Here is a 13,054-nt window from a genome sequence, read left to right as displayed (position 1 = left end):
GCCACGCCGAGGGGCGGGGCCACGCCGGGAGGCTCCGCCCCCCCCGGTTACCCCCTTCATTGAGAGCTGGGGGCCGCGGGTTGAACGGGGCGGGGCCACACCGCGGGGCAGGGCCAAGACAGGGGGCGGGGCCACGCGGAGCTCCGCCCCCTCGGATACCCCTTTCATTGAGAGCTGGGGGTCCAGCGCCTCGATGCGCACCTGGGGGCGGGGCCTCGTCAGGGGGCGGGGCCGCGCCGAGGGGCGGGGCCGCGCCGGGAGGCTCCGCCCCCCCGGTTACCCCCTTCATTGAGAGCTGGGGGCCGCGGGTTGAACGGGGCGGGGGCGGGGGCGGGGCCAAACCGCGGGGCAGGGCCAAGACAGGGGGCGGGGCCACGCGGAGCTCCGCCCCCCCCCGAATACCCCTTTCATTGAGAGCTGGGGGCCTGGGGTTGAATGGGGAGGGGCTGGGGGCGGGGCTAAGTCAGGGGGCGGGGCCGCGAGCCCCACCCGCACCGAGCCCGCCCAGCGCGGGTCCAGCGCCTCGATGCGCACCTGGGGGCGGGGCCTCGTCAGGGGGCGGGGCCGCGCCGCGGGGCGGGGCCACGCCGGGAGGCTCCGCCCCTCCCCGTCACGCCCTTCGTTTAGAGCTGGGGGTTTGGGGTTGAACGGGGGGGGGGGGGGTTGGGGGCGGGGCTAAGTCAGGGGGAGGAGCTAAGACAGGGGGCGGGGCTATCAGCCCCACTCACACGGAGCCGGCCCAGTACCTTGATACGCACCCGGGGGCGGGGCCTGCTCAGGGGGCGGGGCCACGCCGGGGGGCTCCGCCCCTCCCCGCCCCCCCCCCAGTTACCCCCTTCATTGAGACCTGGGGGCTCGGGGTTAAAGGCAGGCACTGGGAGGCGGGGCTTAGGAAAGGGGCGGGGCTTAGCCGGGGGCGTCAGTCAGGGGGCTCCATCTGGCTCCGCCCACCCATCCCCCTGCATTCCCCCCCCCCCCCTAAATTGAGATCTGGGGCCTTGGGGTTAAAGGGGAGACCTGGGAGGTGGGGCTAAAGCAGGGGGAGGGGCTTTATGGGCGGGTCTCCTCCTGGCTCCTCCCACCCCTCGCCCTTCTGCTGCACATTGGTTGCTTGGAGTGGAATGGGGGGTGGGGCTTAGTGGAGGGGCGGGGCTTAACAGACAGGCTGGGGGTAGGGCTTGTAGGGGGCGGGGCTGCGTCTAGCTCCTCCCACCCCTCCCGCACATGGAGCGGTTGGGGGCGGGGCTTGGCGGGGGGAGGGCCTCGTGGGGGCGGGGCCTCACGGTGTCCCCTGTCCCTGCCTGGGGAGGGGTCCCCACCCCCGCGTGTCCCCCCCCTTAGTGCCCCCCCCCCATGTCCCCCTGCCCTCCCTGTGTCCCCGCCCTGGTGTCCCCATGGTCCCCCCACCGTGTCCCCACCGTGTCCCCATGGTGTCCCCATGGTGTCCCCGCTGTGTCCCCCGCCGTGTCCTCATGGTGTCCCCACGTCCCCACGTGTCCCTGCATGTCCCTGCCATGTCCCCCACCGTGTCCCCATGGTGTCCCCATGGTGTCCCGCTGTGTCCCCCACCGTGTCCCCATGGTGTCCCCGCGTGTCCCTGCGTGTCCCTGCTGTGTCCCTGCTATGTCCCCATGTCCGTGCATGTCCCTGCTGTGTCCCCCTCATGTCCCCACGGTGTCCCCATGGTGTCCTCATGGTGTCCCCACGTCCCTGCGTGTCCCTGCATGTCCCTGCCATGTCCCCACAGTGTCCCCATGGTCCCCCCACCGTGTCCCCATGGTGTCCCCATGGTGTCCCCGCTGTGTCCCCCACCGTGTCCCCATGGTGTCCCCACGTCCCCATCGTGTCCCTGCATGTCCCTGCCATGTCCCCACCGTGTCCCCATGGTGTCCCCATGGTGTCCCCGCTCTGTCCCCCACCGTGTCCCCATGGTGTCCCTGCGTGTCCCTGCTGTGTCCCTGCTATGTCCCCATGTCCGTGCATGTCCCTGCTGTGTCCCCCTCGTGTCCCCACGGTGTCCCCACGGTGTCCTCATGGTGTCCCCATGTCCCCGCGTGTCCCTGCATGTCCCTGCCATGTCCCCACGGTGTCCCCATGGTGTCCCCACAGGGTCCCTATGGTGTCACCACATCCCTGCGTGTCCCTACCATGTCCCCACGGTGTCCCCCCCCATGTCCCCATGGTGTCCCCATGGTGTCCTCATGGTGTCCCCACGTCCCCGCGTGTCCCTGCATGTCCCTGCCATGTCCCCACAGTGTCCCCCAGTGTCCCCACGGTGTCCCCCCGGTGTCCCTGCTGTGTCCCCCCCATGTCTCCACGGTGTCCCCACAATGTCCCCATGGTGTCCCCATGCTATCCTTGCATCCCTGTATGTCCCTGCCATGTCCCCATCGTGTCACCCACATGTCCCCGTGGTGTCAGGCCCATGTCCCCGCGGTGTCACCGCCCCATGTCCCCCCTGTGTCCCTATGATGTCCCTGCCATGTCCCCTCCATGTCCCCGCAGTGTCACCCCCCATGTCCCCATGGTGTCCTCCCCATGTCCCCCCATGTCCCTGCGGTGTCCCCATGGTGTACCCCCTGTGTCCTTTATGGTGTCCCCACAGTGTCCCCCCCATGTCCTTGTGTCCCCCCCATGTCCCCGCGGTGTCCCATGGTGCCCCCCCCGTGTCCGCTCTGTGTCCCCATGGTGTCCCTGCCGTGTCCCCACCATGTCCCCGCAGTGTCCCCCCCGTGTCCCCACCCGTGTCCCCCCCATGTCTCCGCAGTGTCCCCCCCATGTCCCTGTGTGCCCCCCATGTCCCCGCTGTGTCCCCGCGGTGTCCCCCCCGTGTCCCCGCTGTGTCCCCCCGTGTCCCCCCATGTCCCCCCCGTGTCCCCCCGTGTTCCCCCGTGTCCCCCCCATGTCCCCGTGGTGTCCCCCCCCGTGTCCCCCTGTGTCCCCCTGTGTCCCCCCCGTGTCCCCGCGGTGTCACCCCCACGTGTCCTCCCATGTCCCCCCATGTCCCCCCGTGTCCCCCCGTGTCCCCCCGTGTCCCCCCGCGCACCTCGAAGGCCTCCCCCGGCCGCAGGGCGCAGCTGCTGAACAGCAGCCCGTGGCTGTAGCCGGCGACGCGGGCGGCCCGGCAGCCCTCGGCCTCCAGCGCCACGTTGCGCCCGCAGCTGCCGTGGAAGCGGTGGGTGACACCGGGGGCTGCGGGGACAGCGCTGTCACCTCCCCGGGTCACCTCCCCCTGGGTCACCTCCCCTTGTGTCACCTCCCCTTGTGTCACCTCCCCTTGGTGACAAACTGCGCCCCTGGGTCACCCCATCCCATTGCGCCCGCAGCTGCCGTGGAAGCGGTGGGTGACACATGGGGCTGCGGGGACAGCGCTGTCACCTCCCCGGGTCACCTCCCCGGGTCACCTCCCCCTGTGTCACCTCCCCTTGTGTCACCTCCCCTTGGTGACAAACTGCGCCCCTGGGTCACCCCATCCCATTGCGCCCGCAGCTGCCGTGGAAGCGGTGGGTGACGCCGGGGGCTGCGGGGACAGCGCTGTCACCTCCCCGGGTCACCTACCCGGGTCACCTCCCCTTGTGTCACCTCCCCTTGGGTGACACCGGGGGCTGCGGGGACAGCGCTGTCACCTCCCCGTGTCACCTACCCGGGTCACCTCCCCTTGTGTCACCTCCCCCTGGTGACAAACTGCACCCCCGTGTCACCTCCCTGTGGTGCCCCGAGACACCCCTGTCCCATTGTGCCCTATGGCCGTGGGAGCGGTGGGTGACACCGGGGGCTGCGGGGACAGCGCTGTCACCTCCCCTTGTGTCACCTCCCCTTGTGTCACCTCCCCTTGGTGACAAACTGTGCCCTGAGACACCCAGTCCCATTGTGCCCTATGGCCGTGGGAGCGGTGGGTGACACCCGGGGCTGCGGGGACAGCGCTGTCACCTCCCCGGGTCACCTACCCGGGTCACCTCCCCTTGTGTCACCTCCCCTTGGGTGACACCGGGGGCTGCGGGGACAGCGCTGTCACCCCCCTGTGTCACCCCATGGGTCACCTCCCCTTGTGTCACCTCCCCTTGGTGACAAACTGCATCCCCAGGTCACCTCCCCACAGTGCCCTGAGACACCCGGTCCCATTGTGCCCTATGGCCATAAGAGCGGTGGGTGACACCCAGGGCTGCAGGGACAGCGCTGTCACCCCCCCGTGTCACCCCATGGGTCACCTCCCCTTGTGTCACCTCCCCTTGGTGACAAACTGTGCCCTGAGACACCCCTGTCCCATTGTGCCCTATGGCCGTGGAAGCGGTGGGTGACACCCGGGGCTGCGGGGACAGCGCTGTCACCTCCCCGTGTCACCTACCCGGGTCACCTCCCCTTGTGTCACCTCCCCTTGGTGACAAACTGTGCCCTGAGACACCCCTGTCCCATTGTGCCCCATGGCTGTGCGAGCGGTGGGTGACACCCGGGGCTGCGGGTGCCACTCACCGGGTGACAACGGCAGGAAGGACACCCCAACAACCGCAACAGCACCCACCAGGTGACAACAGTGGGAAGGACACCCCAACACCCCCAACAGCACCCACCGGGTGACAACAGCAGGAAGGACACCCCTACAACACCCACCGGGTGACAACAGCGGGAAGGACACCCCAACACCCCCAACAGCACCCACCGGGTGACGGCGGCGGGAAGGACTTCTCGGTGCCGCTGCCGCTCGACAGGCTGTTGTCCCCGGCGCCGGTGACACCCGAGGCGCCGGTGATGGACACCTGCACGCACTGCCCGTACAGGTCGACGACGGCGAACACCTCTGCGGGAACGGCGGCGTCAGGCGGCGGGCGGCTGTACCTACCCCCACCGCCACCGAGGGAGCACCCGTGGGCGGCTGTAGCTACTCCCTATCACCAAGGGGGCGGCTGTAGCTACCCCTCACCACCACAGAAGTGTCTGTGGCTCCCCACCACCACCACAGGGGCGGTGGTAGCTACACCTCTACTCCCAATCACACCCGGAGGCGGCTGTAGCTCCCCCCAATCACCCCCGCGAGTGGCTGTAGCTCCCTCTCAGCGCCACGCCAGCGACTGTAGCCCCCCCCCACCACCACAGCAGTGCCTGTAGCTACACCCCTACCCCCAGTGACACCCGCGGGTGGCTGTAGCTCACCCAGTGGCAGCCTGGGGGTGGCTGTAGCTCCCCCCACCACCACAGCAGTGCCTGTAGATACAACCTACCACTGAGTGGCTGTAGCTACACCCCTACACCCAGTGACACTCGGGGGCGGCTGTAGCTTCCCCCAATCGTCCCCGCGGGTGCCTGTAGCTCTCCCCCACCGCCACGCCAGTGACTGTAGCTGCCCCCCACCACCACGACAGCACCTGTAGCTACACCCCCACGCCCAGCAACACCCGGCGGCGGCTGTAGCTCGCCCGGCGGCAGCCCAGGGGTGGCTGTAGCTCCCCCCCACCACCATGGCAGCGCCTGTAGCTACACCCCATCACTAAGGGAGCGCCTGTAGCTACACCCCTACGCCTAGCAACACCCGCGGGTGGCTGTAGCTCTCCCCAATCACCCCCCATGAGTGACTGTAGCTCCCCCCCCACCACTAAGGGAGCACCTGTAGCTACACCCCCAGGCCCAGCAACACCCGGTGGCGGCTGTGTCTCACCCGGCGGCAGCCCGGGAGTGGCTGTAGCTCCCCCCTACCACTAAGGGAGCAGCTGTAGCTACACCCCCACGCCCAGCAACACCCGGCGGCGGCTGTAGCTCACCCGGCGGCAGCCCAGGGGTATCTGTAGCTCCCCACCACCACCACGGCAGCGCCTGTAGCTACACCCTACCACTAAGTGAGCGGCTGTAGCTACACCCCCACGCCCAGCAACACCCGTGGGCGGCTGTGTCTCACCCGGCGGCAGCTGTAGCTCACCCAGCAGCAGCCTGGGGGTGTCTGTAGCTCCCCACCACCACCACAGGAGCGGCTGTACCTACACCCCCACGCCCAGCAACACCCGCGGGCGGCTGTATCTCACCCGGCGGCAGCCCGGGGGTGTCTGTAGCTCCCCACCACCACCATGGCAGCGCCTGTAGCTACACCCTACCACTAAGTGAGTGGCTGTAGCTACACCCCCACGCCCAGCAACACCCGCGGGCGGCTGTGTCTCACCCGGCGGCAGCCCGGGGGTGGCTGTAGCTCCCCACCACCACCACGGCAGCGCCTGTAGCTACACCCTACCACTAAGTGAGCGGCTGTAGCTACACCCCCACGCCCAGCGACACCCGCGGGTGGCTGTAGCTCCCCCCAATCACCCCCCGCGAGTGACTGTAGCTCCCCCCCCACCACTAAGGGAGCACCTGTAGCTACACCCCCATGCCCAGCAACACCCGGTGGCGGCTGTGTCTCACCCGGCGGCAGCCCGGGAGTGGCTGTAGCTCCCCCCTACCGCTAAGGGAGCGGCTGTAGCTACACTCCATCACTAAGGGAGCGCCTGTAGCTACACCCCTATGTCCAGCAACACCCAGCGGTGGCTGTAGCTCACCCAGCAGCAGCCCGGGGGTGGCTGTAGCTCTACCCCACCGTCACACCAGTGTAGCTGCCGCCCACCACTAAGGGAGCGCCTGTAGCTACACCCCCACGCCCGGCAACACCCGGTGGCGGCTGTGTCTCACCCGGCGGCAGCCCCGCGCAGGCCACGCCCTGGTCGGCGCCGTCGATGAAGTAGCGCAGCTCCCCGGCCGCCGTGCGCATCATCCCGATGCGCGACCCCGCGCCCAGCGCGTCCAGGTCGCAGCCGTAGTTGTTGCGCGTGGTGTTGCCGTCCTGCATGATGGCCGTGCCGCTGCGGGGGGACACGGGGACGGGGACAGCGATCAGGGGGGTGACGGGGAGCGGGGGACGTGGGGACGTGGGGGCGTATGGGGGACATGGGGGACATGGGGGACATGGGGACATGGGGGACGGGGACAGCGATCAGGGGGGTGACGGGGCGCGGGGGACGTGGGGACGTGGGGGCGTATGGGGGACGTGGGGGACGTGGGGGACGTGGGGGACATGGGGGACATGGGGACATGGGGGGACATGGGGGACATGGGGGACATGGGGACATGGGGGGCATATGGGGGACGTGGGGGACATGGGGACGTGGGGGACATAGGGGACATGGGGGATATGGGGGATATAGGGGATATGGGGACGTGGGGGACATGGGGACATGGGGACATGGGGACATGGGGGACATGGGGGATATGGGGGATGTGGGGGACATGGGGACATAGGGGACATGGGGACATGGGGACATGGGGGGCATATGGGGGACGTGGGGGACATGGGGGACACGGGGACGTGGGGGACATGGGGACATGGGGGACATGGGGACGTGGGGGACATAGGGGACATGGGGGACATGGGGACATGGGGGCATATGGGGGACGTGGGGGACATGGGGGACATGCAGGATATGGGGACATGGGGGACATGGGGACATGGGGACGTGGGGACACGGGGGACATGGGGGCATATGGGGGACATGGGGGACATGGGGACGTGGGGGGCATATGGGGATGTGGGGGACACGAGGGACATGCAGGATATGGGGACATGGGGGACATGGGGCATCTGGGGGACATGGGGGACATGGGGACATGGGGGATATGGGGACGTAGGGGACATGCAAGATATGGGGACATGGGGGACACGGGGGACATGAGGGCATCTGGGGGACCCAGGGGACACAGGGGACATGCAGGATATGGGGACATGGGGGACATGGGCGACGCAGGGACATGGGGAACATGGGGGACATGGGGGACATGGGGGCATGGGGGACACGGGAACATGGGGACACAGGGGACATCTGGGGACATGGGGGACATGGTGGACAAGGGACATCTGCGGGACATGGGGACATCTGGGAGACATGAGGACACAGGGACATCTGGGGACATGGGGGACATGGGGGACAGGGGGACATGGGGGACAGGGGGACATGAGGGCGTCCGGGGGACGCGGGGACACAGGGGCATCAGGCAGATGTGGGGGGACATGGGGGCATCTGGGGGACATGGGGACATGGGGGACATGGGGACATGGGGAACATGGGAGCACAGAGACACGCGGGGGACACGGGGACACTCAGGGGACACTCAGGAGACCCTCAGAGGACACTTGGGGGGAGACGCAGGGGACCACAGGGGACATGGGGACACACAGGGGGCCAAGGGGACACTCAGGGGGACATGGGGACATACGGGGACACCTACGGGGACACTCAGGGGAGCGATGGGGACACTTGGGGACAGATATGTCCCCTTGGGGACAGGCAGGTGGCCTGGGGACAGATGCGACCCCCTGGGGACACACGTGGCTCTTTGGGGACAGACGTGGTCCCTTGGGGACCCACGTCTGTCCCCACGCCACCCCTGGAACCCCAGGGACCCCTTGGGGACCCCTTGGTGACACCTTGGGGACCCCTCGGGGACCCCTTGGGGACCCCTTGGTGACACCTTGGGGACACCTTGGGGACACCTTGGGGACACGGTCACCTCAGCATCCAGGTGTCATAGTCGATGTCCGTCATGGTGTTGGGGAACTCCAGGTCCTCGGGGCGGATGGCGGTGACACCTGCGGGGACACGGGGGGGCTGTCACCGGGAGGGGGGACATGGGGACACCCCCTTGGGGACAGGGCGCAGGGGCTGCCCGACGGTGGCAGCAGCGACGGGACGGGGGGCCCCGTGTTGTCCCCTCCGTGTCCCCAAAGGTCCCTGCTCGATGGTGGCAGCAGTGGCAGGACTGGGGTCCCTGTGTGTTGTCCCCTCCATGTCCCAAATGTCCCCTCCATGTCCCCAAACGTCCCTGCTCGATGGTGACAGCAGTGACAGGACGGAGGTCCCCGCGTGTTGTCCCTTCCATGTCCCCTGAGTGTCCCCCCCAGGTCCCCACATGTCCCTGCTCGATGGTGGCAGCAGCGACAGGACGGGGGTCCCCATGTGCTGTCCCCTCCGTGTCCCCAAATGTCCCCTCCGTGTCCCCACATGTCCCCGCTCGACAGTGCCAGCAATGACAGGGTCCCCTCCGTGTCCCCAAATGTCCCCCATGCTGTCCCCTTCATGTCCCCTGAGTGTCCCCCTCATGTCCCCACATGTCCCCGCTCAATGGTGGCAGCAGTGACAGGACGGGGGTCCCTGCATGTTGTCCCCTCCGTGTCCCCAAATGTCCCCACGTGCTGCCCCCTCCATGTCCCTAAATGTCCCCGCGCACTCGATGGTGGCAGCAGTTACAGGACTGGGGTCCCTGTGTGTTGTCCCCTCTGTGTCCCCAAATGTCCCCTCCATGTCCCCTCCCATGTCCCCAAATGTCTCTGCTCGACAGTGGCAGCAGTGACAGGACGGAGGTCCCTGTGCGTTGTCCCCTCCATGTCCCCAAATGTCCCCTGTGCTGTCCCCTTTGTGTCCCCTGAGTGTCCCCCCCAGGTCCCCACACGTCCCCACTTGATGGTGGCAGCAGTGATGGGACAGGTGTCCCCATGTGTTGTCCCCTCCATGTCCCTGAGTGTCCCCCGTGCTGTCCCCTCCATGTCCCCATATGTCCCTGCTCAATGGTGCCAGCAGCGGCAGGACAGGTGTCCCCACGTGCTGTCCCCAAATGTCCCCATGTGCTGTCCCCTCCATGTCCCCAAATGTCCCCTCCATGTCCCCAAACGGCCCTACTCGACAGTGACATCAGTGACAGGACGCGGTGTCCCCCACCCTGTCCCCTCCGTGTCCCCACATGTCCCCGCTCGACGGTGCCAGCAATGACAGGACTGGGGTCCCCACGTGTTGTCCCCTCTGTGTCCCCAAATGTCCCTCGCGCCGTCCCCTCCGTGTCCCCAAATGTCCCCTCCACGTCCCCTCCATGTCCCCAAACGTCACCCGCGCCGTCCCCTCCGTGTCCCCCGATGTCCCCGCGCTGTCCCCTCCATGTCCCCAAATGTCCCCGCACTGTCCCCGCCGTGTCCCCCAATGTCCCCCGATGTCCCCGCCGTGTCCCCAAACGTCCCCCGCGCCGTCCCCGCTGTCCCCCCCGATGTCCCTGCGCTGTCCCCGCCGTGTCTCCCGATGTCCCCACGCTGTCCCCACCGTCCCCCCCGCTGTCCCCGCGCTGTCCCCAACGTCACCGGCCTCGATGGAGCCCGACCAGCGATCGACCATCTTCTGGATGACGATCTCGAAGAGCTCCCCGTCCCGCAGCGCCCTGGGGACAGGGGGGACACGGGGGGTTGGGGACACCGCGGGGACCCTGCAGTGTCACCAACCCCCCCCCGGTGTCCCCAACCCCCCCCCGGTGTCACCAACCCCCCCGGTGTCACCAACCCCCTGCTGGTGTCACCAACCCCCCCCCCCCGGTGCCACCAACCCCTCCCCGGTGTCCCCAACCCACCCTCGGTGTCACCAACCCCCCGGTGTCACCAATCCCCCTTGGTGTCACCAATCCCCCCGGTGTCACCAACCCCCCCTCAGTGTCACCAACCCCCCTGCCGGTGTCACCAACCCCCCCGGTGTCAGCAACCCTCCCCCGGTGTCCCCAACCTCCCCCGCCGGTGTCACCAACCCCCCCCTTGGTGTCACCAACCCCCCTTGGTGTCACCAACCCCCCCGGTGTCACCACAAACCCCCCCGCCGGTGTCACCAACCCCTCCCCGGTGTCACCAACCCCCCCCCAGTGTCCCCAAGCCCCCGCTGGGGTCCCCAATGCCACCAGTGTCACCACAACCCCCTCCGTGTCCCCCGCGTGTCCCCTGAGTGTCCCGATGTGTGGGGGAGGCTGGGGGGGTTGGGGACACGAGGGGATGTTGGGGACACCGGGGGGGGTTGGGGACATTTGGGGACACTTGGGGACACCGACCGGTTGGAGATGACGATGGCGTCGTTGAACTCGGAGCGGCAGTTGTGCCGCAGGGCCGGGGTTGGGGACACGGGGACGGGGTTGGGGACACTCGGGGACACCCGGGGACACTTGGGGACACTTGGGGACACTTGGGGACACCGACCGGTTGGAGATGACGATGGCGTCGTTGAACTCGGAGCGGCAGTTGTGCCGCAGGGCCGGGGTTGGGGACACGGGGACGGGGTTGGGGACACTCGGGGACACTCGGGGACACTTGGGGACAGGGAGGTGACACCGACCGGTTGGAGATGACGATGGCGTCGTTGAACTCGGAGCGGCAGTTGTGCCGCAGGGCCGGGGTTGGGGACACGGGACGGGGTTGGGGACACGGGGACGGGGTTGGGGACACTCGGGGACACTTGGGGACACTCGGGGACAGGGAGGTGACACCGACCGGTTGGAGATGACGATGGCGTCGTTGAACTCGGAGCGGCAGTTGTGCCGCAGGGCCGGGGTTGGGGACACGGGGACGGGGTTGGGGACACCTGGGGACACTTGGGGACACTCGGGGACACTCGGGGACACTTGGGGACACTTGGGGACACCGACCGGTTGGAGATGACGATGGCGTCGTTGAACTCGGAGCGGCAGTTGTGCCGCAGGGCCGGGGTTGGGGACACGGGGACGGGGTTGGGGACACTTGGGGACACTCGGGGACACTCGGGGACACTTGGGGACAGGGAGGTGACACCGACCGGTTGGAGATGACGATGGCGTCGTTGAACTCGGAGCGGCAGTTGTGCCGCAGGGCCGGGGTTGGGGACACGGCGACGGGGTTGGGGACACTTGGGGACACTCGGGGACACTCGGGGACAGGGAGGTGACACCGACCGGTTGGAGATGACGATGGCGTCGTTGAACTCAGAGCGGCAGTTGTGCCGCAGGGCCGGGGTTGGGGACACGGGGACGGGGTTGGGGACACTTGGGGACACTCGGGGACACTCGGGGACACCCGGGGACACTCGGGGACAGGGAGGTGACACCGACCGGTTGGAGATGACGATGGCGTCGTTGAACTCGGAGCGGCAGTTGTGCCGCAGGGCCGGGGTTGGGGACACGGGGACGGGGTTGGGGACACTCGGGGACACTCGGGGACACTCGGGGACACTTGGGGACACTCGGGGACACCGACCGGTTGGAGATGACGATGGCGTCGTTGAACTCGGAGCGGCAGTTGTGCTGCAGGGCCGGGGTTGGGGACACGGGGACGGGGTTGGGGACACTCGGGGACACTCGGGGACACTCGGGGACACTTGGGGACACTTGGGGACACTTGGGGACACCGACCGGTTGGAGATGACGATGGCGTCGTTGAACTCGGAGCGGCAGTTGTGCCGCAGGGCCGGGGTTGGGGACACGGGGACGGGGTTGGGGACACCCGGGGACACTCGGGGACACTTGGGGACACTCGGGGACAGGGAGGTGACACCGACCGGTTGGAGATGACGATGGCGTCGTTGAACTCGGAGCGGCAGTTGTGCCGCAGGGCCGTGCGGCCCCCGTTGGTGATGACCGCGTTGCTCCCGTGCAGCTGGTGGAACCGCAGGTCACTCGACGTCCCCTCCGGGGACGGGGACCCCGGGGAGCCCGGGGTGGCCCCCGGTGACGCCGCGGCGCCCGGCGGGGCCAGCTCTGCTGGGGACAGGGGGGGACATGGGGACATGGGGACACGGGGACATGGGGGGACATGGGGACACGGGGGGAGACGGGGGGAGACAGGGGGACACGGGGGGACATGGAAGGACAGGGGGGGACATGGGGACACAGGGGGACACAGGGGGACATGGGGACATAGGGGGACATAGGGGGACATGGGGACATGGGGACATAGGGGGACATGGGGACATGGAAGGACACGGGGGGACATGGGGACATGGGGGGACACGGGGGGACATGGGGACATAGGGGGACATGGGGACATGGAAGGACACGGGGGGACATGGGGGGACATGGGGACACGGGGGGACACAGGGGGAGACAGGGGGACACAGGGGACATGGAAGGACACGGGGGGACATGGGGACACGGGGACACAGGGGGACATGGGGGACATAGGGGGACACGGGGGGACATGGGGGACATGGGGGGAGATGGGGGGACACGGGGGGACATGGAAGGACACGGGGACACAGAGGATATGGGGACACAG

The 13,054-nt window shown here is 68.3% G+C and overlaps 1 protein-coding gene across 1 annotated transcript in view; it reads right to left on the bottom strand.

Annotated features, from left to right (window-relative positions):
* Positions 1–12,568, bottom strand: part of LOC148590267 (neuralized-like protein 4) — a 43,319-nt gene extending 30,751 nt beyond the window's left edge. The window contains 6 exon segments of the mRNA XM_088539249.1: positions 3,047–3,192; positions 4,658–4,795; positions 6,649–6,818; positions 8,521–8,599; positions 10,136–10,212; positions 12,339–12,568. Coding sequence (XP_088395375.1) covers positions 3,047–3,192; positions 4,658–4,795; positions 6,649–6,818; positions 8,521–8,599; positions 10,136–10,212; positions 12,339–12,568 — 840 coding nt within the window.
* Between the last annotated feature and the right edge of the window lie 486 nt (positions 12,569–13,054).

Source organism: Tinamus guttatus, unplaced genomic scaffold, assembly GCF_059628265.1.
Source record: "Tinamus guttatus ecotype Peru unplaced genomic scaffold, ASM5962826v1 Tinamus_guttatus_pri_ptg001527l, whole genome shotgun sequence".
Classification (NCBI taxonomy): Eukaryota; Metazoa; Chordata; class Aves; order Tinamiformes; family Tinamidae; genus Tinamus; species Tinamus guttatus.
The sequence above is the reverse complement of the archived record's forward strand: the minus strand, read 5'-3'. Positions and strand labels throughout refer to the sequence as shown.